The 22,471-nt window shown below is 48.3% G+C and overlaps 1 protein-coding gene across 10 annotated transcripts in view; it reads right to left on the bottom strand.

Annotated features, from left to right (window-relative positions):
- Positions 1–22,471, bottom strand: part of LOC126866539 (four and a half LIM domains protein 2) — a 71,478-nt gene that overhangs the window by 13,371 nt on the left and 35,636 nt on the right. For 5 of the 10 annotated variants that reach the window (XM_050620241.1, XM_050620235.1, XM_050620242.1 and 2 more), the window contains 3 exons: positions 12,506–12,680; positions 11,759–11,992; positions 11,478–11,687 (listed from right to left, as the gene is read on the bottom strand). In XM_050620241.1, the coding sequence (XP_050476198.1) occupies positions 11,478–11,687; positions 11,759–11,992; positions 12,506–12,680 (619 nt within the window). Of the gene's footprint in view, positions 1–16; positions 448–3,219; positions 4,971–9,637; positions 10,055–11,477; positions 11,688–11,758; positions 11,993–12,505; positions 12,681–15,853; positions 16,728–19,220; positions 19,478–22,471 lie in introns of those variants that run through there. The other 5 variants (XM_050620238.1, XM_050620245.1, XM_050620236.1 and 2 more) reach the window with 5 other exon arrangements.

Genomic DNA, 22,471 nt, shown 5'->3' with positions numbered 1-22,471 from the left:
TGCAGCCAGCACATACTCTTCGATGGCGTGGTGATTCTGCGTGCTGTCGACCTCGGTGATCGTGACCTCGGCGTTCTGATCGTGGCTCTCCCTGCGCTTCGTCGTCTTCTTCACTTTGCGAATCTTGCGCTCGGTGGTCGTGAACACTACACCGTCTACTTCCGCCATCGTGTGCTACTCGTCGAAGCTTGTTCCGCGCGTTTAACGATCTCGGTCGCGAGAATACTCTCGAATGTCGTCTCACGAGGAAACGAGGAGAAGAACCGGGAACCGGACGTGTAGTCCAGGAGAAGAGACGAAAAGAAAGACGAACGCTTGGAGCTTCGGAAACGAAAAAGGCTGATTGGCGCCTCTATGAAAATGTAAAACCGGAGCGTGGTCGGAGTGTTCCGTGTGTAGCCAGCAGCTTTCGAGCTTGCGAACTGACTGAAATCTAGGATCGTCGCGCTCCGGGCATCATCATATCGGGACGCTATTTTCGGCGTCCCGACGACTCCAGAAACTCGCCGCGCGCGTCCGCCACCCTCTTCCCCCATCCTCCTTTTCGCTCTCTTCTCTTCCCTCTTCATCTTCCCTAACCTTCTACTCCTTCTTTTCCTCCGTTGCCTCCTCCTCGTCGAGATTCTCGATGCAGTGTGCCGGGTGCAACTTCTCCACGACACCCCTCTTTCTCTCTTTGACTCCGTTGTCCCCCTCTTTAGTCGTTGCCATTCGACTCGTTAGCGATCGACCGCGACAGGTTACAGGTTCGCGGCAACGCCGCTCCGATTCCTTGAAATCTTTCCCTTTTTCTTCATTTTTATTTATCTTTTCTCGATAGCGATATTTCTGGACACTTTAACGGCGTCTCCTCTATCTGCCCGATCTCGACCAGACGATTCGATTTCTGAATGATCGGAAGGACGATCGTTGAGTATCCCTCTATGTATTAGCCCATTCGATAGATCAAATGAAATAAAATTGTATGTTGCTTTCTGTTTGCGATCGAATTGGTTCGATAAGTCTGGGAATTGGGAGCAGCGGTAGAGTGGTAGATAATTTCGTCGATGAAACGCAACTAGGTAATCGACGATCAACGAATCGGATCGTTGGTTCACGATCGATGGAATTGGAGTAAAGATTTTTCCAAAAGCTTTCCGATCTAGGTCAGATAGGATCGACGCGAAAAATCTCTTATCGATAAAGCCATTTGTAAACTATTGCGATCTATAGAGATTCGTAGGAAAGATACGAAAGCGTCATCGATCATTCACGATCGTTTCTTGAAACATCGACAAGTTGATCACGTGCCAAACAGGTGGTTCCTGGTTGACGCGGAGTGAAACTACGCGAAAAATAGAACTGGCCGGAAAAATAAAGAAGAAGTCCGCGGTGTAATTGGATCGGAATGTTCCGCACATCACCAATTCGTGTGGCCCACCCACGTTCCGCATTCTCATCGTCACTGATACCTCTTTCAGCCGTGATTATCAAACACGACCAACAACCATTCGCGTATTCTGGTCCGGTTTGAAAATCGTAACCATGGCCGGCGAGAGAGAATTACGGGAACACGGCCATGGTAGATTTAGGCGGTGGTCTCGATTTCACGGTTTCACGGTAAATCGCCATTCCATCATACAGATATTTCAGGAACGCCGGCCGTTTTATAAATAGCAGGAAAATGAAAATCGCCCGTCACAGGAGGATGTGATCGCCTACGCGGATTGAGAATCGTGGCGGGCGGTAACATAATATCGGCCATGAGGGGTCCGGAAGAGGGACGATTAAAAATATAACGCCGCTGAAAAATCGGGTCGACCAAAATAGTGGAATATCACGAGGATTCTTCTGGCGATGAGCTTCTGGTGTACCAGCTATTGCCTTGAAAACGTCTATGGTGATCGTAGACGTTCGATGATCAGCGATAGATCGCTGATATCCGTTTAATACATTGATACACGATGTACATTTTGAACCTTAACTCTGTCAAAGCACCAACCAGCGAGCTTCGAAGACGACCGGGTAAAACTTAGTGTCCCCGTAATCCCATAAACGTTCGTAAAGGGAAGCCCTGAGAAAGTGTCGCGTCTGAGGTAAACGACGAGACAGGAGTGCGATGTATACGTATATTATTTGCAAGCGAGTACGAGATTGATATTTTGGGAGACCCCACGCGAGGCACACGGCACCAATGAACGTGCCAGAGAACTGTGAGTATTTCGTACGAAATTGGGATCGCGTTTTCTCACCCCGTCTCCTTGCGATTCTTTTTTCCCTCTACAACGTAAGATTCCAAGATCTTGGGGATAACAATAGCGGGTCCAAGATCGCCAGTGGCCTCGGCCAGAGTCGAGGCTGAGGGATATTATGCAATCGTCGCGTCGCGTCAGTGGCAAATTTTCTATCGTTTCATCTTAGAACCAGGTGGCATTTGTTTTTTTATTTCACGTAGAATGAATCTGATACCAGTCGGCGAGTAATTTCGCACACCGCCGTTGTCTCGCGGCCAAAAGCGATTCGCCATTAGTTTTACGACTTCGTCGCCGCTATTCCAGGTCGGTTATTTGACAAATAACGACCAAGAATTCGGTGCCATCAGTGAAAACACGAGTCACCGTGATTTGTGAGTATACCGTCGTTGTTACGCGCGGTCTCGTTTGTACACGCACCTTCCTAACTATTTGACGACCTGGTCGAAAGTTAAAATCTATTTTATAACTGTAATCGTGGTTAATACGCAGAGTTTAAAAAATATTCCGATTGCCGAGTGTTACACGAAGCAAGTACGATGACGGTGATTAGATGGTCAGTGTTAGTGAAGAAGAATATTCGATAACGCGACTCCTATCAAATTGTCCTGAATTCAAATCGCCCCTAGTGGGATTGGAAATTAATTTCTCTGTCTTTTCTTTGCACCTTTTGGTATGTTAGATTTTTAACAGTCAGCAATTAGTAATTTCTTCGAAAATAAATCAATCTAGGATCAACATCGACCGTTATCGGACGATGAGTGCTTCTATCGATCTTTTGGATTTTCCGAAATCTCAAGTATTCCCAATTTCTCGATAATTGAGTGGGTGACAGCGACATTGAGTCGAGTAAAATCATACAAACAGCGGGGAAAATGTGTATGGTGGTTTTCAATTGTATTTCACTGTCTAAAGAGTGTCGAATGAATTGGGTGTAACGAGTGTAATCGGAGAGAGACGAGAGGAGCTTCATTGATTGCGTCATTACCCAGAAAGCTTTGTTTCGATCGGGATCCGGTATCGAGTACTGTATCCGTCCAGTTGCTGCACTCACATCCTCCGCGTCCCAATAATCTTCGTCCTCGAACGAGGACACGGACCTAGATCCCTTTCTCCTCTTCTTCTCGTTGAACTCTTTCGAGTCGGAGTCTGTTAGGATGTTCCGGATTCTCTGATAATCCTCGTCGTCCGCCTCCTCGAAGCTGGATATTTTCAGCAGACGCGCCTCATCCTTGGATCTCTCAACGGATGAAGTTGCATTAGTCATCGAGAAGTTATCTCGAGCGCCGTCGCTGTCGTCGGCCTTGTCCCTGGAACCGGATCCGAATCTTCTATTCTTAAAGGTCCTTCTGCCAAAATGATCCCGAGACGTGAGATCTCTTCTGCTCTCGGACAGACCCAGAACCGAGCCCTCCAGTTCCGTCGAAGCTTCCAAGCTCGGTAGTTCCTTCTCGAAACTGGTCTGCACCTGGACGGACACGCTCCTCCGACTCTCTGACCTGGACATCGTGGGACTGTCTGGAGGCGACGTGTTGGTCCATTCGTCTCTCTGGTAGCTGCCGATGGTCTGAACGGAGATATCCGACTTTCGTCTCTCCGGATCTCGGTGCCTCTTCGACTTTCTCGCCGTTAAATTCTCGGCGCTTCTGCTCACCTGTGCGTCCTTCGATTTCAACCTCGTGGGCTTCCTCGTGATCGTGCCGGAGGACTTGATCTTCTTCCTCTGACTCGGTACTCTTGCCGATTCAACTTGATGTTCGGCTGTGTTCGGTTTCTCGGAAGGAATCGATATTTCGCTTTCTCGGAGATTTTCGAAACTCTTCGAAGGTTCGGGAGACTTGGAGCGAGACTTTCTGATCGGTTTCCTGAGATATTTCCTTTGCTCGTGGCAATCGGACTCGTCTATCGAGGATCCGCCTTCCGAAGGACTCTTGTATCGTTTGATCATTGGAATCGATTCGAAGGATCTCATTGTGGGCGCTTCGTTTCCGGAATCGTTGTCGAACGACGTACCCACGTCGCTCGAAGCTCCGGAACTGGACAACGGATCGTCCACGTTGAAAGGAATCGGCGTCGGTACTCTGACGTATTTCTCCGGTTCTGCGGTTATCACGGATAATGGTCGGTCTCTCGAACTACTTTCCATTCGCCAGTTTTCAGTCGCATCTTCGTAAATATCTCGTTCGTATAGATCCCTGTGATCGCTCTCCGCTTCCGCTTGATCCTCTCGAGAATCGCTCGCTTGTACCAGATACTCGAAATCTGGACTGAGCCTGGAGTCCGGGCTTACCCTGGAGGGTAACAGAAAATCTCTGGCGCTGCATTCCGACAACGCGCTGTAGTCAAAGTTCTTGTCCAGGGATCGCAGTTCGGTTCTGATTCGTAAACTATACTCGTGCAGATTCTCCAATTTGTGCTTGGCGCCACGAGGCAAATTCACGTCGGTCGAGTGACTGAAACTGCAGATGGAGTCATGAGTGCTCATAGTATCGTTCTGCTCGTGATACGAGAGACACGGTGTGGCTGGTTGATTGATCCTGATCACGACGCCGTCGGTGACGTGACGGAGGCAGGCGAGCAGCTCCAACATGCCGACGCATCCGATCAGTATCGACATCATTAAGCCCATCTCGAAAAGCGTTCTTGGATTTTCCGATGAGAAACGGTAAGAGCGGTCTTCTATCGTATTATCATGAATAAACGATATTTTTCTACGCGAATCACTTTACAGATAGAGACTATGTTACGTCACGAACTCGACACGTCAAATACCCATACAGTTGGCGGTGCTTCATCCTATCGTTCTTTTTCTCGAGCTCGTCGCTCTTCGGGAGCATAGAAGAGACCGCTCCAGGATGATCTACGAGAGAAGTCCTCTCGGAAACGTATACCGGAATTCCTCGATCACGGAGAGCGAAGGGAATCTCGGTGATGTGCGTGCTACATCCATAAGATATCCTCGGGATCTCGACCAAACTCTTGGTGTCACTCGGGTAATCCTCTAGGCTGACGTCACACACCCGGGGGACGAAAGAGAGGAAAGAGACGAGACGAGAAGTTAAAACGACTTCCTAGGGGGGGCACCCACCACCCACGCGCACCCACTGGTCCACAACGGTGGCGTAGCCCGTTTAGCAGGCTGAAAGGCGTCGCGGGCCCTGACCGAGCGGCACGTACTCGAGGAGGCGGTGATCACGCGATTATCGGCTTATCCATGCGGCCGGATGGCGGCCAGAGAACTGTTTTATTTTCCGTGGGCAAACCGTTCGGACCCGGGGTAAACTAGTGGCCGTTCGGCTCGTTATGTCGACGTAACGTTCGACTTGAGGAGCGAACCGTGGCTAAGGCTAAAGTTAGCTCGAATGTCCCTGGACGCGAATCTCTGTCCTTAATGCAGCGTACGCGTCGCGATCGATCACTCGCTCGAGATAATTAACGGAGCCCGATTTGGCAGTCGCCGCGTGCGACGTCCGATCATCGGCCGCGCGATTAATTGCGATCGATGCCGAGCTCTAATGAGCCAATCCGTTAACCATCGTTCCTCGTCGTGTTCGGAAACGTTGGCGCGGGGGCGTCCTTTCGATATCTGTACGACGTCGCGACGAGAGAACGAGAGTTTGGCACCTTTGGTCGCGATCGTTTCGCAAAAACGAACGATTCGTCGCTTGCAACTTGATTCGCGTCCAAGCGCATCTTTAAAATCGATCATACAGCAACTAGCACGGTCAGTGCGAACTCTGGTCGCCGTTCTTTTCGTTTACGTCGTCCCATCTTTCGTCGCGAAACTTTCGAGCGAGAGAAAGTTTCCAGGATTCAAGTTCAGTTGCGGCCTGACCTTTGATCCGTTACGTCGATCAATTAACCTAATCCCATTCATCGTTGCGCTCTCTCTCTTTCTCTGTGTTCGCTCGAACTCGACGGAGCTCTGGCGTGGAAATTCCGGCTTGTTTACGTGGCCGAGATGCGCGGCCGAATTTCTCGCGTTACTCGCACCACTTTATTTCGGTTACCTCATCGGTTACGAATCAACGAGTCGAGCCGATCTTTGATACACGTTTTGCGCGCGGTACGTCTCTCTGGCGCACGTCCAAACAGATATCGAAACACCCAACGTCCAGCTTATCGAACTCTCGATGATCTATATTTGCGCCGTACCGCAACACTGTCCGATTGTTCCTTAAAAATCGTTTACCTTTGTTTGTATGCTTTTCGTTCGACCGTACCGACGTATAGAATAAGACGATAGAAATCGATAGGGTAGGAGAAAAAACGCGATAAAGTTTCGAATTGCGTATCACGATAGCGTATGACGCGTAAACACGCGCGTCACGCTGGCGTCAGTTACCATGGCACGATTTATCGAACACGATCCGCTGGAGTAAATTGATTTACGATTACGTTTCCCGCACAGAGAACACCGCTGGTTATGCAAAACGACTGCGTCACGTTCGTTTGATCTGTCGTGTAAATACGAAGAAGTGGACGGAGCGATTCCGTGTGCTTTTCTTTCGCAATGATCGGAGCAGCGCTGTTTGGATTATGAGTATCTTTATTTCCGGAGCTAAAAGAGGATCCAAGGAACGAACGAGAGCTTTGCCCTCTGCCTCCCTCGATACTTATCCATCGAATCTATTTCTGACGTTAGACAGGATTTTTCGTGTAATTTGTATAGTTAATCGAGTGGAACGACTTCTGAATGAAAAGCGTCGAAGATACGATAAGCAGGCGCAAGGTTATCGCTCCCTGCCGGAAAGAAGACCTCGACGTCTCACGAGGTTCCTGTTGCTGTCGAAGGAAAAGCTGGCCGTGTGATCGATGGTCGAATCACCTCGTCCACACCTGGCACTTGAACGAGTAAATAAATCATCGACGAAAATAAAATTCCGTCCTCCTCGTCCTATCTTGTTTCCTTGTGTATTTACATCGAGAAACGACTCGAAACAACGTAGCGACAATCGTGGGTCGCGACGATTAATATTCTGATTCACGAAACGTTTCTGCCAGCGAAACTGCGCTCGTCGCGTTGTTTTCACGACATAGTTCCAAACTTCCTTCCCCGGTTGAATTTGCAAGGTTACGGTTTTCTAGTCACGAACCATGGAATTAATTTCTCGTTTATGAATCGTTGGTTTGGCAAACAGTCGTGGTTGGACCTTGACCCCTTCCGCTCATGGATCGACTAGAAATCGTACACGGTTGGTTCCGCGGAACAGCGAAACGAATCGAATCGACGTTCGTTCGAAATGGAAGAACGTGGATCGATCTGAAAATGCGGCCGTAGAAGGCGCGACATTCCACGGTCGTGGCGAAGGGTCGAAATTAGTCGACCCGATTGCCACGAAAGCCGGTTCTTCTGGAGGGAAACGGAACAATGCCAATGTTATTTCGGTCGATGATCGAACGTGTGTGCCATGGTCGGAGAAAAGCGTGCCACCGGATCTCTACGAAGTCATTTCGCGAGCCGACCGAATTAGACCGCTGAAAACTTTGCAGCCGTTCCCACTGTTCCTAGGACGACCCTTCGTTCCACCTTGTGTCAGGTGCATGGAATCTTTTGCTCAACGAGCACGCTTCCACCTTGCGGTTTAAGCGTTAGCGGCTCGTCCACGCTTTTCTGACCCTCTCGAATAGTCTTTGGATCAAAGATTAATATGCCAACGCACACAGCTATTTTTCTACCTTTTGTATCGTTGCTCGGATCGAAATTAACGCTGATCTTACGTGAAACTTGGACGAGTGAAGCAAAGAACAGAGTATCGTCAGCGGGCAAACAAAATGCTAAATACAAAAGCTGCGATCTTAGCTTGCTATCGTATTATATCGAATGTCCGTCGCGCAGGCGCCCGCGTGTTTACGCGAAATAGGTTGATGCATACACTTTTTTCGATAATCGCTCCGAGAATAGCCAACCTTCGACGCTGCATCGACCATCGTGTTTATCTTCCACGATTCCTTGCGTGGAAACTTTGCTTTTAACTGTCTCCGATGCTCGAAATCGATGGCCGCGGCTCATTTTGGAACCGGTCGATACGCGAAGAACGCTGTAGCAGCAGGGAAGCGGTCAAGTGCAAAGACCTAAACAGAATGCTAGTCGTGCAGCTCTCTGTTTCCACGACTTATCGCCCAAGCTGCTAGGTTTTCGTTTAAGTATTTTTGACGAATGAACGCGGCTCCGGTGACCTGAATTCGCGTCATTCATTTTCGCGTTGCAACAGCAATGCGCTATTTTCGAAATTGCTCTCGTACGCGGCTTCTAGTCCGAACGATCGATCCCGTCTGCTATAATACTCCGAAGCGCTCGCTCGATGAAATTTTAAAGAAACATTAATTGCTCCGAAGCGAAACTTGGATCGAAAAGTAGTAACGCGTGGCTTATATACGGGGTGGTTGGTAACTGGTGGTACAAGCGGAAAGGGGGTGATTCTACGCGAAAAAAGAAGTCGAAAATATAGAATAAAAATTTTTCGTTTCAGGCTTTGTTTTCGAGAAAATCGACTTTGAATTTTCGCTCGGTACGCGTACGGTACGTTATAACGGATCTCATTGTAGATCGTTGTCTCGATGGAAAAATTCAAAAAAATTTTTATTCTATATTTTCGACTTCTTTTTTCGCGTAGAATCACCCCCTTTTTGCTTGTATCACCATTTACCAGCCACCCTGTATATTTTGTCATCGACAGATGCGCTTGACAGCCAAATTGCGAGACGACGTAAAATACAAAGCGTCTTGCTATTCGCTTTTCCATTCGGAACGTTCTTTCGTTTTCTAGCTGCGACGATCGAGCAGGATACCCGATCGATCAGAAGCTCACCACCGTAGCGTTCCTAGCGCGAGCTAGAACGATCGAGCGTTCGAAGGTGCACGCTCGCGGGTCAAATGGAGGCGCGAGAGACAATTTTTGCGCAGCAGACGCGTAGTACGTGAACCACGACGCTCCCGAAATAGACAACGCGGTAGAATTTTACGACGGCGACGCTATAACGGCTTGTTGCGTCACTGTTACGCCACGCTTTTCTATAAAGGCCGTTTGTTTCCCGTCAGAGGCTCAGACCGTCTTCCGAAATGATCGTCGATGATGCTCGAGTCTCGCGCGTCTAAACCTGTCGCGTGTTTTTTATCAGAAATATTCACAAGCTTGCCGACGCTCTCGCCGAAATTCCTTACGAGATTCTATCGAGATCCGGTTACGATTACGTTGGCCGTACGCCCGAATACGAACTGGCAGGGAACAATGCGAACGTTCGTTGCGTGTTTCTATATTTTATTGTCAGACAGAGCGAAAGAGTATTGATCGTCGATCGACAAAAGGCCGTTGATCGTCGATCAAACTAGTCTTTCGAGGATCGAACGTTGTCCTCAGCGGGTAGTGGCTCGTGTGTGGCTGAGTGTGACTCGTTTCACTTACCGAAACCAGAGACCACTGCTTTTACTGCCGCAGAAAAAATCAAAGACGATCGCGAAGATGCGAGAACGCCGGACTCGACGTGACTCGCGCGAATCAGGAGGACGGGAAACGCGACTAGATTCGATCGAAGAGGGAAGAACGGGTTGGTCGATTATTCTCGCGGTTTGCTAGGCCTTTCGTTCGCCTCCAATTGACTGACTCTAATAAAAGACGGGAACGGTTCTCGGTGTCTGGACACTACGCGATCGTGGTGGGAGCTTCGACAAGAAATCAAAATAGATTACCGACCGGCCGCAGGTACGATTAATAGGGTTTCCGGTTGGAAGAAAACCAATTCGAACGTGTTAGACGAACGAGAAAGGTGGTAACAAATTGTAACAGCTGAAGCTTTGTAGCTTCTCGAGTTAGCCGCGTTCCAGAGGAACCATCTTTCGGTCGCATCGAAGTTTTTCTCGATTCTGAAAAACTTCGGTTTAGTATTGTCACAGTTTGAGTTAATAAAAAAGAAAAAGATGAAACATCGACAAGTTGTTTGATTATCCCAGTCATTTCTTGGAGAAGAAGAAACATGGAAACGCGCTGTACTCGATTGATCGTATATTTGAGTAACGTTTAATACATACATCGAAACGAGTGAGTAAAGTTATTAGTCAGCGACGAATCGAGATAAAAAGATCGTAGGTTTGGCCAATTCGCGTTTCTACAACATAATTCGCATTGCGCAGTGGCCACGGTGACGAACATGCTTGTACGATGTTCGGCTTCAATCCTACACGATTCCTATTTCCGTCCATCTAAATAAAGCCGAAAGCGGCCCAGTTCCGGCGCAACGCGCGAGACAACGCCTCGCGATTGCGCTGCACTTCGTATCACTATGCCGCGGATATTTTAACAACAGTCAGACTGTTTACGATTAGCCAAGATCCACGTTTAAACTGTCACGAGAGCTCGATATCTGTCAGCGAGAACAGCGAAAGTTTCCAGACAAGGGAGAGAAAGATTCTGGAACAACCGAATAAATCGTTTGACGATTGCATAAAATTGCACGGTAACTTGTATATTACTCAATGAGAATTTATTTGCGCCGGTGATCGCGGCAATGTCGACGTTAAATCGTTCGTAAGCTCGGAAACGATGTTCTCGTACACTTAAGAGCGGTAAACAGGCCCGAGCTTGGCACGAATCGCGATTTACGCGCACCTTGACAGCTGACTGTGCGCATTTGGGTCACCGGTGAGATTTCAGGTTTTCTTAATGCGAAAGCAATGCCACCGATGTAATAAAAACGCTCGGCGGAACGATGCAAAGTACCTTCGCAAAACAGTCGCGCGCGATCTTTCGTTTTTTCGCCGGATCTTAACCGTAAATGGAAAAATCAACCGCATGTGGGACGACGAATCAGATTTGCTTGAAAAAGTAACAATAAAAATTGTTGGTTTTGTGAAAATTAATTAAAAAAATTATCGTTTATTCCGCGCGAACGATTCAGTATTTCCCGCGTTAGAATTCGAAACGTGCATCGAGATTCGTTTCTATGTATCGATGGCAACGATCGAGGTTAGCAAACCTCTACCGTCGATAAAGGAGATTTCAGTAGATAAGAACGTTTCGTCACGGAATGAGCTACGGCTATCTTACTAGCGCCGCACGGTAAGTTTATCTGATCGGGTACGGCCGGTATTATTTCCTCTTTCGAGCGGGAAATTTAAAACGTTTAAGGACGTTTCATTAAGCAATTCGTAGCTTGTTTTAACTATCGTCGACTTAAACGTTGCCATAAATCGTCGCAGAGGTTTCGATTACCGAAATTTGCGAGCAAACGGCAAATAAACGTACTCACCTCGTCGCAAGCTGCGCACCTGGGTTTCAGCTGTTCGGCGTAATGCCTCTCGCAGAACAGAGTGTCGTCGTGTACGCAGTAAGCGAGATCAACGAGAAGCTCCTTACACTCTGTGCATCGGAAACAAGCAGGATGATACAAAAGACCCAACTTGCTCGCTGATACGGCGAGACTACCGTATTTCAGGGGTGCGTGACACGCGCCGCAATCCTACAAACGAATCAAACACTCTTAGTTTCCATAGAATCGCATAGAATAATAATATTCGCGTTGATACTTACGAGATTTCTCTCGAGTACTTCTTGTACGCTTCCGATATCCAACGCGATCTCGTTCCTCGCCGCCATAAAATCGTCCGCGCTACTGGCATGTTTCGGATTCAAATGGCGACAATAAGCTCTGGCTAAGTCCTGCTTAGGTAGCTGAATCGCCAATTGTCGGTCCCTGTATCGTTCCCCAGGCGTGCCTAGCCTGGGTACGGATATCTCCGGCAGCATGGAGAAGTATTCTTCCACCTGTAACAAAAGGGAAACGAGCGTGATGTAGCGCCGATGTAATTTCTAACGAAACAAGGACGGATCGCTGCAAAAACTCGCGTGTCTATCCAATGTCCAGTAAGATACGGTAAACGCGATTACGATAGCGGAAGGAGCGAAAGATAGAGCATCCGCCGATGATAAAGACCAGCTCCTGGTAATTTACGCCGAGGGCTTTGGAAAATATTGTAAACTGCAAGCGCGTGTAAACGAGCTACTCGACCGTGAACGCGTAACGCAACGTTTTTCACGATCGTATTACTACTGTATCTCGTTATTAGAGAGTTGGTTCCATCTGCGGATGGTATCCTCTCGACGTAATCGACCAGATAACTCCCGACAATTGTAGAATTTCATGTGTTACGATTGTTTGTTGAATCTCGGCGGTTGCGTCAAATCGAGACGGTACGCGCGCGGTTAAACGGGATCGAGCAGGAAACGATTATCACGTTGCACGGAACGAGCACGGAAGAAACGATCGCGATTACCCACCTTGTGAGCTGGTAGACCAGGAGGAGCCCAGGCGAGGCCCTTCTCCCTGGGGTCGAAAGCAACCGGGCACGAAGATTCTTCGCCTTTGAGGCCCAAACGAGACCTGACCGACACCCATTCTTCGTGGCATACATCGTGCGCCTCTCGGGGACACTTGCAACTGGTGCAGTTCTTTCTGAAAAGGAGAAAGAATCTCTCAGTGATTCGTTACTTTGCAAAGTCATGCATCATTCATGATATACTCGGAATTTCTCGTGGTATCGAGCAAGAAGATTAATGTCTCTCTCCCGTTTAGGAAACTGCCTTAGTTTCCCCGTGGCTGTATGTAGGGCGGACACCAATACCTTAGCTGCACGTATCTATTAAACCGAGAGGATACCACGCAGGCTAAATATTTGTCTCCGGTCTTTCATTAACTCCGGATACGTCTCCATGTCCTGATAGAACCTTTAATCGAATCCAGTTTTATTGCGCTTTAACGCGAAGCGCTTCCTGCCGATGCTCTAAATCAATGCAAACATCTGCGTTATTTTTTTCCAACGATGTCCTCGTTTCCTATTTTTTTCAATTCATCTACTGTTCCAACTGGGATACGCTCGTTTCGTCAACGTTAACAACTCTCGATGCCGCGACCTGATTTTTCTTAGCGCGTCCAAAACTACGATATTAATTCCACCAGAAAGTTTGGAAAAACTTTGCCTGCAGCAATCTGCGACTCGATTCGGGAATAACAGAGGAAAGGCTGATTGCGCAAAAGTCGCGACTCTAATTCCTGCCGCCCACGTATCACACGCTAATGGTCGGATCGAACGTCAATCGTATAATCAAGGGGATGCATTTGCCCTGTTGCCGGCATTCATCGCCGTTCTACCGCACCCTTCCGGATATAACAGCGACAAGGTCGCGTCGACTCTAACACGAAACTCTCTTTTCTTCTTTCGTGCATTTGACCTCGATAATACGACTACAAGGGCTCTCAGATAAATCTAACAAAAGGAAGCTTTATCCGGCGCTATATTCAGGAAAAAAAAAAAAAACGGGGAAAAATAAGACGAGGAAGCGACGAGTGGTGCGGCGATTTACTCGCAAATCTACGAATTTCGATTTGTAGGAGCAGACGAATGGTGGAAACGGGCGAAACATAGGCGAAGATCGACGCAGAGGAGAGCTCGTTAAATTTAACAGTGCCAGCGGACGCATTAATGGGCCGCCGTAAAATCGGGTTTCATAGAAGCGCGATTTCGAGACTGAGAAGACATTCGCGCTCCACGCAACTTGACACCTTATTTTCGTCGATCGAGCAACCGAGAACGAAAAAGATTCTTCGTATCCCGTTCGTAAATTCTCGAAGCTAAACTAGTCCATCGAGAGCTCCTTTCGTGGGTCGTTCAAAGTGCGACCGACAGTTCGTAAAAGGCGAAGCATCGCTCTGTTCTTACGTGACCGCGATATCCAGCTATACTGAAATTTATCTTTTCCCCTTGATAATCAGAGGAACAACGATTTTTAGCTCGGCAACCTTTGAGGAATTATCCCCGTGGGGCACAGCGCAACACTTTTCATAATGTCGCGTTCATAATGTCAGAGAAATAGACACTTTGTTTGCCAACGAACCATAATCCGGCCGTTGGCAAAGAGGTCTTGAGCGATAAAGGGTTCTCGCGACTGCTACGGAACGGCTCGTTTCTCGCGCCTTTTTCGTTGACAAGGGGACGATAACGTTGAACATCCACCCGCGCGTCGTGTTACGTTCTCTCGATATTATACGAGCGCCGTGCATGTGTCCTGGCATTGCAGGGTGGATGCAAATTAACGTTGACGCCTCGTTAACTCTGCGAACGTGAAACGTAATACTCGCATGGTGGACCATAATTCATTCGCATTCATGGCACGCTGTCCTAGAGCCGTTTCAACTGGTTCGCTAGCGACACGCTCGTTTTCCTTTGCCCACGTGAATATCCGCTGACACCGATTCGATCGCGAATACGATTCCGCTCGTCTTGCGCGTAAAAAAGCAAATTTTCCACGAGAAACACCGCGTTTTCGAGTAACCGATTTGTACGAACGAAGGTTTTTAAATTTGGCTCGGTCGTGCCTCGCATCGAACTCGTGAAAAACAACGCGCGCGAGTTTAACCAATTGCGCGCCTCTTTAAATCTCGTTGCGAACTAGTCGGACAATGGTTAGGAAGCACCGTGGCCTGGTCTGAAATGGCATCTCGTAAAGAGCGACGAGAATCACGGAGATGCCATCGTAAAAAATTTAGCAGAATAATTTACGAGGTCCCACGCGCGTCACGCACGACTATTTGCGTCCTTCGGTTCGAGCAGCGAGACCATACCGTGCGATTAATTCCTCGGGAGATATATAAACCGAGCGATTTGTCCCGACATTCCACGATGGGTGATACAAGCGTAACGCGTGTAAGCGGCGCTGTTGGTGCGGAATCCGAAAAAACGTAAAACTGAAGAGGCCGGAGCCAGAGTGGACTTATATTAATGCGCTTCTACCGCGAGAAAAGAAGCCGCGCCGGAGGAAAATTGCCCTGGAATCGTCGCCAGATCATCGAGTTTATTAATTGCCAGCGGTGGAAGATAACGCGCTGTCGTGGTTCGAAGGAACACGCGTAACACGACTCGTTAAACGACGCTAATTCGATTTGCACGCGGTGCGATTGAAGGAATCGCGCGCGTGTCACGCGGTCGATCGACCGGCTACGTTTCTACGGCACGGCGCCTCGCGCGCCAAGAAAGGTGCGCGCGTGAAATCTGGAAAAGCGAAAGACTGTGTCGTGAGAAGTAGTCGTCGACGTGACTAACTTCGATCCGACTTTCTAAGCTGCTTTCTGTCGTGAAACGGGCAACCAACGAGCCATCGACGGCAACTCCGTCTGCCTGCTAATGCCGTTTAATTATATTTTTGTTGCCCTTCCCCGCCAGTCCTCTCACCGGCGCTAATGGACCTCTAGAATTTTAATTGGTCGCGATGTTATCGAGTAAACGCGTTGCCTTGAGATTGTTAGACGTCCGTGAAAGGTGTTACGGTCTGCCCGTAAACGATATATCAACTGTGATGGCACGTGTCTGGGAGGAGCAAATATTAACCGTGTACTATCGTTAAACACGTCGGCCGGAATCGAAAGCGTATGTACCTTAGGGCGCCAGCTAGAACTCGATAAGAACCACCGAGAGCTCGATAAAACCTGAATTCAAATATCGCCATGGTAAAACCTGAATTCCCTACGTTTTAACCCCAGCTAAATCCAAATCCGATAGAACAGGTTTGCCACATAATCCACTCGCAGCAAACTCGTTTGCAGAAACTAACTTTGCCGCTTTCTTCAATTACCTAACTATCAGCTCGAACAGCTCGAACTGGTCGAACACCTTACAGTACAGGTGCAACACCCTGACGCAGGCCCACTTCATACCGGGCCAGGGTGCCAGGCTGAGATCCAGCCCGTCCTCCAGGGGACACTTGCCGATGGCGAGGCCTCGTTTCAGCTCCGCGCCGGAGATCGTTGGAAATCGATTTTTTCGATCGAGCATGGGATTCCTCCTGGTCCGTGGTGCATCCACGCCACCGGGAATTAATCCCCTTTTGATCTCGGCACCGGACAACGTTGGGTACCTGTCCCGACGATCCAACGATACCGCTTTCTTGTAAAAATCCTTCTCGGACACGGTAGGACATCTGGCGCGCGTCGCTTCGTGAAAAGGTGGACTCATGGGTCGTTTTTTCGGCTCCGGTATCTTCACTCTGATCCCTTGAGGTTCTGCGCCCGGCGACGATACGCAGGACACCCTCACCTCCATCTTTGGGCCCTCCTGACTCGGTCCCTTGGGACTCATCCTGGGGCCCAAACCCGAGAGCAGCGTTGGCGTCGTATGACGCCTTTGCAGTTTGTCGTTCAGGATGAGCCGCTCGACTCTCTACCTTTGATCTTCATCTTCGCGTCCGCTTCTCGAGATTTCAAGGGTTCTCCGAGCTTCGCGAATCTTCCTCGATGTTCTTGCCAGGTGTCTAGAATGATTAATTTTAAGGCTAGGAGAAGATTTCTGCTTTCTCGTTGATCCTCGTGATCGCTGGCCGAGTCACAGGTGTACCGGACTTTCGTCCCGAGTGTGAGTCATCGAAACTTCGCGATGATTGCCGTTGCACAGAGCGAAGATTGGCAAACGGCACGTCGCCACGCGCGATGATCTTTCAAGACGTGGAGTTTCTGGAAAATCACGCGCGAAGATACTTTCACCGGACAAAAAGCTAATCGAAGAGTAACGGAAAGCGGGGCGCGGATGATCGAACGTTCTTCTCGCGTGCAAGAAACGCTCCCGATCCATATTAGCCCGTTCTTTCTGTTTTCTACCCCTCGTAAAAAGTCCCATCCATCGAACGAAAACGTAAGAAAGAGAAACGATCGAAGGAGCGACGAGCGACCGAGAAATAACGCGATACAAGCTGAACGTTCGTTTCGCAACTAGATCGCGAAACTGCCAGTGCTCGTAGAAAAACGGCACGGTCGGTTTATAATTCGGCTCGAATGCAGGTCGATGGTCTGTTTTATCGCCGACGAACGGACGGCTGTCGCCAGAAAAATTATTACATCTAGACGCGCGCGAGAGCTTTGTACGCGCGGCCGCTTGAATTTATTTTCATTGCGGAAATCGCCATGGTTCACCGAGACACGCGGTTATTTATAGGAAGGACGATCCTCCGGGATATCTGTGCGTGTCATTGGTGTAAAGAAGGACCGAAGGTTGCGCGTGAAAACGCTCGATCGAATCAAGAACCGAGAGATCGAAGCCGAGAACCGCTTTGTTCGTGAATTTCGCCATCCCGTTGTTCTCAAAGATTATCACGTTTCTCGAGCCGAACGATCGCTAACTTATCTACAAGGTCGATGAAGTCACATTTGCCCCGAATTTTCATTTCCGCCTGCTTTCGATCGACAATCTGGCCAAGCGTTGGTGCGCGGCGATACAACTCAAACAACCGGCAATCTGAACGCGAACAAAATTTTCGGAACGTGCCATTTTGACGAAACGCGTTCGACGTTCGATACGGTTTTTCGCGGCCGTGCTGAGCTAATAGAATCGGAGTGCTGTACGTTGTCGCGATGAGATAATCTCTATAAATCTAACATCGAAGATAACAGGATGGAAGCAAGAAGTTGCCTTTTCCTTACACCAGCGTGCTTCTATCGACCCACTCGCGTTCCGATGAAAACGAATAGGAATTTCCGTACAGAGACCTGGCATTAATCCTACACGCTTTTCAGCTTCGAAGCAACATCCACCGTTCCATTCCAGATAGTTGCGGATCTATCGGAAGAGCGATTAAAATCAATTATCCCGGATCTCGCAGAACCGCCGCGAGGAAGACTCGGTTCTAATAACGTATCGATATGAATTCGATCGCTAACCGCCCATTTTGTACCTCCGTCGTATAAATAACACGTTAGACAGCAGATAGCGAGCAACCGCGTATGCCGCTTGCAGCGTACGCGAACAAGGTTGACGTAAGCAAGAAGGTAGGAGCTAATAACGTTCGACGCTCGCGTACGATGTATGTATGTATGTATATCGGACGTTAATGGCTTGATATAATCAAAGCCCGGTGACGACCGACTACGATCTTTCTTCCATTTCTGAAATGGTTTTACCTGGAATCCGATTATTCCGTCACAGGTGAATCATCGCGAGCGCAAATCTAGCGCGAGAATCACCGATAGGGAGAAGGGGAAGGGACAGGGGTCGGTTAGTTAGTCAGTCGTCAAATTGCATCCAGGCGAATTCGTTTGCCAAGAAGAGAATCCGCTAATAAGAGCAAAGTATTTTCGTCGTTCGTTCGGTGATCGCGTACCGGTCGTTCGGAAAGAAAAATGCGTTTCGCGATTGAAATATCGGTGACTACGTGCATACGTACATCGTTGTGTGAACGTATGCAATCGTATGCAATCGTTCGAAACGCTTACAAAAGACTGCGATAAGAAATTCTTACGACGATAAGAAATTTATGTCGTTTCCTACGATACGATAATTTTTCGCGACAGAATGGCCGTTCGCGAAATTTTTCACGCTGCGTTCCCGCGATCATGCTTCGTACTTTCTGTTTACAGCGACTTAGAAATCGCATAGCGCTCGGCAACAGGCATGAAAACGTTGGACAAGCGTAGTGACAGGTGTCAGGATGTGAAACAAAGAAGCTAGACAGGCAGCTTTCGCGTCAAGGCAACGCATCTTGACGGCATATTATCGAGATAGGAAGGCGGACGGCTAATGGCTATTAATTAGATAAATGTTGGCTATATTAAGCGGCGGCGATGCAGGCCGAATGGAAATAACTCGGTCGCGGAATAACACGCAATTTCGCCTTGTTTTTGTCTTCCCGATGGCGTGTTTCGTCTATTGCCTATCATCGGCGATCGCGAGCCAGACCCGCTGGTGTTTTTCGATGCTTGCATCGTGACTCGCGCGTTTCGCGTCCCGACGAAAGTGAAATGAACTAGGGGGGAGCGGCTCGATGCCGACGTAGCCATCGTCGTTCACGATCGGTATCTCGGCCAAACGAGCACCACGATAAAAATATAAGTAGGTAATCTCGCCTCGGTGAATTCTCCGTCGTTTCCGTTTATCTGCGCGACTCTAGACAACTCGCATCGTGCAGACCGTTCGACCTCCGCCGCGTCTCTGTAAAACGTATGTATATCGCCTACCGTAACAACTTGCACGTGTGTACACAGAAGCGAGGAACGCGCTTGCACTGTTATTATTCGCGAACTGCACACCACCACTCGTAATCTTGGCCAACAGGGCGAAATCACCGCACTGTCTTCTAGATAGCACCGTAGATTATTGCGAATCTGCGATCGGGGCGAGAGGAAGATTAGCGCGATAAAAGTGAAGATACAAACGCGCGCGGTAGGCAGCCGCGGGAACGCGGGAGATTCGAAATGAAACGGCACGGCGCGACGCGTGCCACGTAACAGAGTGCATTCGCAGAAGGAGCGTACTTCAAACTGGCGCCATGAGATTCGACGAGAACGTAGGTAGGTGTGTACCTATAGTTAATACCGGGTGGCCCGTGAAACAGTGCGGCTCGGTGGCGCAGGCGCGGGCGACGCGGATCCCTCGAATGTCGTCGAAAGCTCCGACACGGACCAAGCTCCCACCTTGTCGTGAATTGCAACCGAACACGAGTCGAATTAGAAGCGCGGCCCGCGCAGCTTGCTGATCTACCATTTACGCGCGCTACCAGTCTTCTCGACTTAACCCCCGGCAAATCTCTGCTTTTAAAAACCTTCGAGAGGGCTGACGATCTTCGGGATCACGAAACGTCGAGCAAACTTCGAGGGCGATCCGATGCTCTTCTAACGAGGCTACCCTTTTCGTCGGTCGCGTCGATAAACCGACGACAAATCCCTCGAGAGCGACTGGATAAAGAACCGGTAAAGAGCGAACGTACATAACGACGAAGCGACGTTTCCTTAGGGTTCTAATTCGCAAACTGACGCGAGACTGTAACGAATGCCGATGAAAATAGGTAATTTGCTGGACGATCGATAACTTCGGAAGCTGCTCGATTCGACACGCTCTATGACCGCATCAGGTAACAAACGCCTGGCAAATGTCTCGTTACGGCGATTCGATAAAAGGTGTACAACGTGTAAATCACGGTGCAAGACGACGCCGTGGCATTTCGTCGTGGATCGTTAACGCGTTTGTTGGATGTGAAGTCAGCATTTTCGATTATGCTGCTCGAGGCGTGTTTGAACGGCACAGGGAAACGCGTTCAGACCGACCGTTCTGAAATATTGGCACTGTCGCGTTGCACGGAAGTTGTCGTTTTGCTCGAACGTGTGCAATAAGATGGACGATGCTTTTACGAATCGTTTAACGCTTGCCATTTCGAGCACTTTTTCGCTCGAACGCAGTCAGCGGAGAAAGGAAAATTACCCAGCTCGCTGTTTCTCGCGAGACCTTCCTCGCTGCTCGACTTTAATTATTATCATTATTTATTTATGCAGCGTAATTTCTCCACGATGCGGAAGAGAAATTACCTTCGTCTTTTTGCGAGAATCCAAATACGGTAAAAGATTCACCGTGCCTCGAAGCAGTCGTATATACCGGTGAAAGGATTTTTAAACGCATTATCGTCTATTTCTTCTTCTTCTTCTTCTTTTTTATTTTTTTTTTTTTTTTTCGTTCTCATTGTCCGCGCGGAGCTATGTCAATCGCAATTGCAAATTGCACAACGACCAATTAAGCGCGGTGCGTTTATCTCGAAGAGCTAAATGGTTGGAAGTAATTTCCTTCTCTTCAAGAGGTAAATTTGACGTCTCGCGTGTTTCCTCGCGTTAAACACAAGGTGAACGCGCCGAGATTCATGCTACATTTGCCGCGTCGACTGGAAGATCTGTCGCGGTCGGTAGATATCTCGTTCTTCGCGCTTACGTAAGAGGAAGCGCTAATAGAGAGCGATTTCGGTAAGCGGTCGAGCCTCCCTCGAAAGCTGCGCAGATCGCCACGAAAATATGACATAAGCCGACAAGATTTTGGCATAGTCTACCGACAACGACTGACGTTGGGACGCGCAAGACAGCCTGTCGTAAACACACGCGTTCGTTTCTGGATTATCGCCCGTTACTACACCTGTCTTTCTACGGGCAAGTATTTCACTTACACGGTATGCAAATTACACCGCGAGAATTACTTGTAAATGTTCTCGAGTTTGCGCAAGTTTTTATGGATTTACGTTTCGCCGAAGCGGAATAAAGGAGAAACGGTCGATCGATGAACAGGCAATTTTATTCTGCCAAGAAGTTACGATGCGGAAATTACGGACGCGAAGGGATCTGGCGCTATCGAAAACCGAAGAATAGCCGGAATAAGTTTCATACGAATCACCTTGGCAATGAGTCGCTGATTTATTCTGGTACGGACGTGAGTGAGATTTATTTGACGTACCCATATATTTTAACTAACCACGAATTTCTAGGACGTTCGCCGTGAATAACTAACATCGAATGACTTTGAAACAATAAACGATCATTTGCGGTTTTGATCGTGACATCCTGATACTGCGCAGACCAGCTTCTATAGTTTTCATTCGACTTATCTATCTACTACGATAGTTGAGGGAAATTTCCAAACGTAAAACTTCCAGCCATATGTCGCAACAAACTCGATTAGCTATATTAAATGCAGCACGATTCCGTCCGAAACGTTACGAGCACGAGGAATTAGTCGTATTATCGATCAGCGATGTCATTAATCTCGCAAACGAAAAGCTACGTAATCGTCAAAGACGCGAGACGTACGCTCGCGTCGAGATTGGACAGGTACAAGGAGGATTTCGTAAAATGTCGTCTCTGAATAATTCGTATTGCGTAAGCCATTCGCGGTCACCCGCAGGTTCGCAGAAACACGAGAGTTGAAATACGCGGAATATACGTTGCAAAATTTTGCGTTCGCTAGGCAGACCGATAAGGTAACGTTCGTTGAATTTGTAACTAGAATCTCGAATAGCAGTTGCGGTAAATTTAAACGGAAATTGCTAAATTCCGTCTCATCTGTTTTCGGATGAAACGTAAATTGCCATGCGCCAAAATTAAGCGACATTGACGAACGAACGAGCGGACCGTACGAGTCATATCCATGAGCATCATCCTGATTTAGATTCATAAGAGGGGAGTTTCCTTGCGAAGAAATGCACGTGTGATTATCGATAATTCGAGGAAAATCTTATCAACTCTGTACCCAGCAGCGACCAGAACGTCTTCTTAATGATCCCATTAAATGAAAAAGAAACAGCCAGTACGAGCTGTCGCGTGTCATCTCGAATTATTTTCTATCTTTGAATCTATCGCGTCATCGATTTCCGAGTTAGCCTTCCGAAATGTTTTCCGATACTTTACTATTCGAGTTGCTCTTTTCTTCGGAAAACGATGATCCAACGGTTGCACGA

Source organism: Bombus huntii, chromosome 6 (genome assembly GCF_024542735.1).
Source record: "Bombus huntii isolate Logan2020A chromosome 6, iyBomHunt1.1, whole genome shotgun sequence".
Classification (NCBI taxonomy): domain Eukaryota; kingdom Metazoa; phylum Arthropoda; class Insecta; order Hymenoptera; family Apidae; genus Bombus; species Bombus huntii.
The sequence above is the reverse complement of the archived record's forward strand: the minus strand, read 5'-3'. Positions and strand labels throughout refer to the sequence as shown.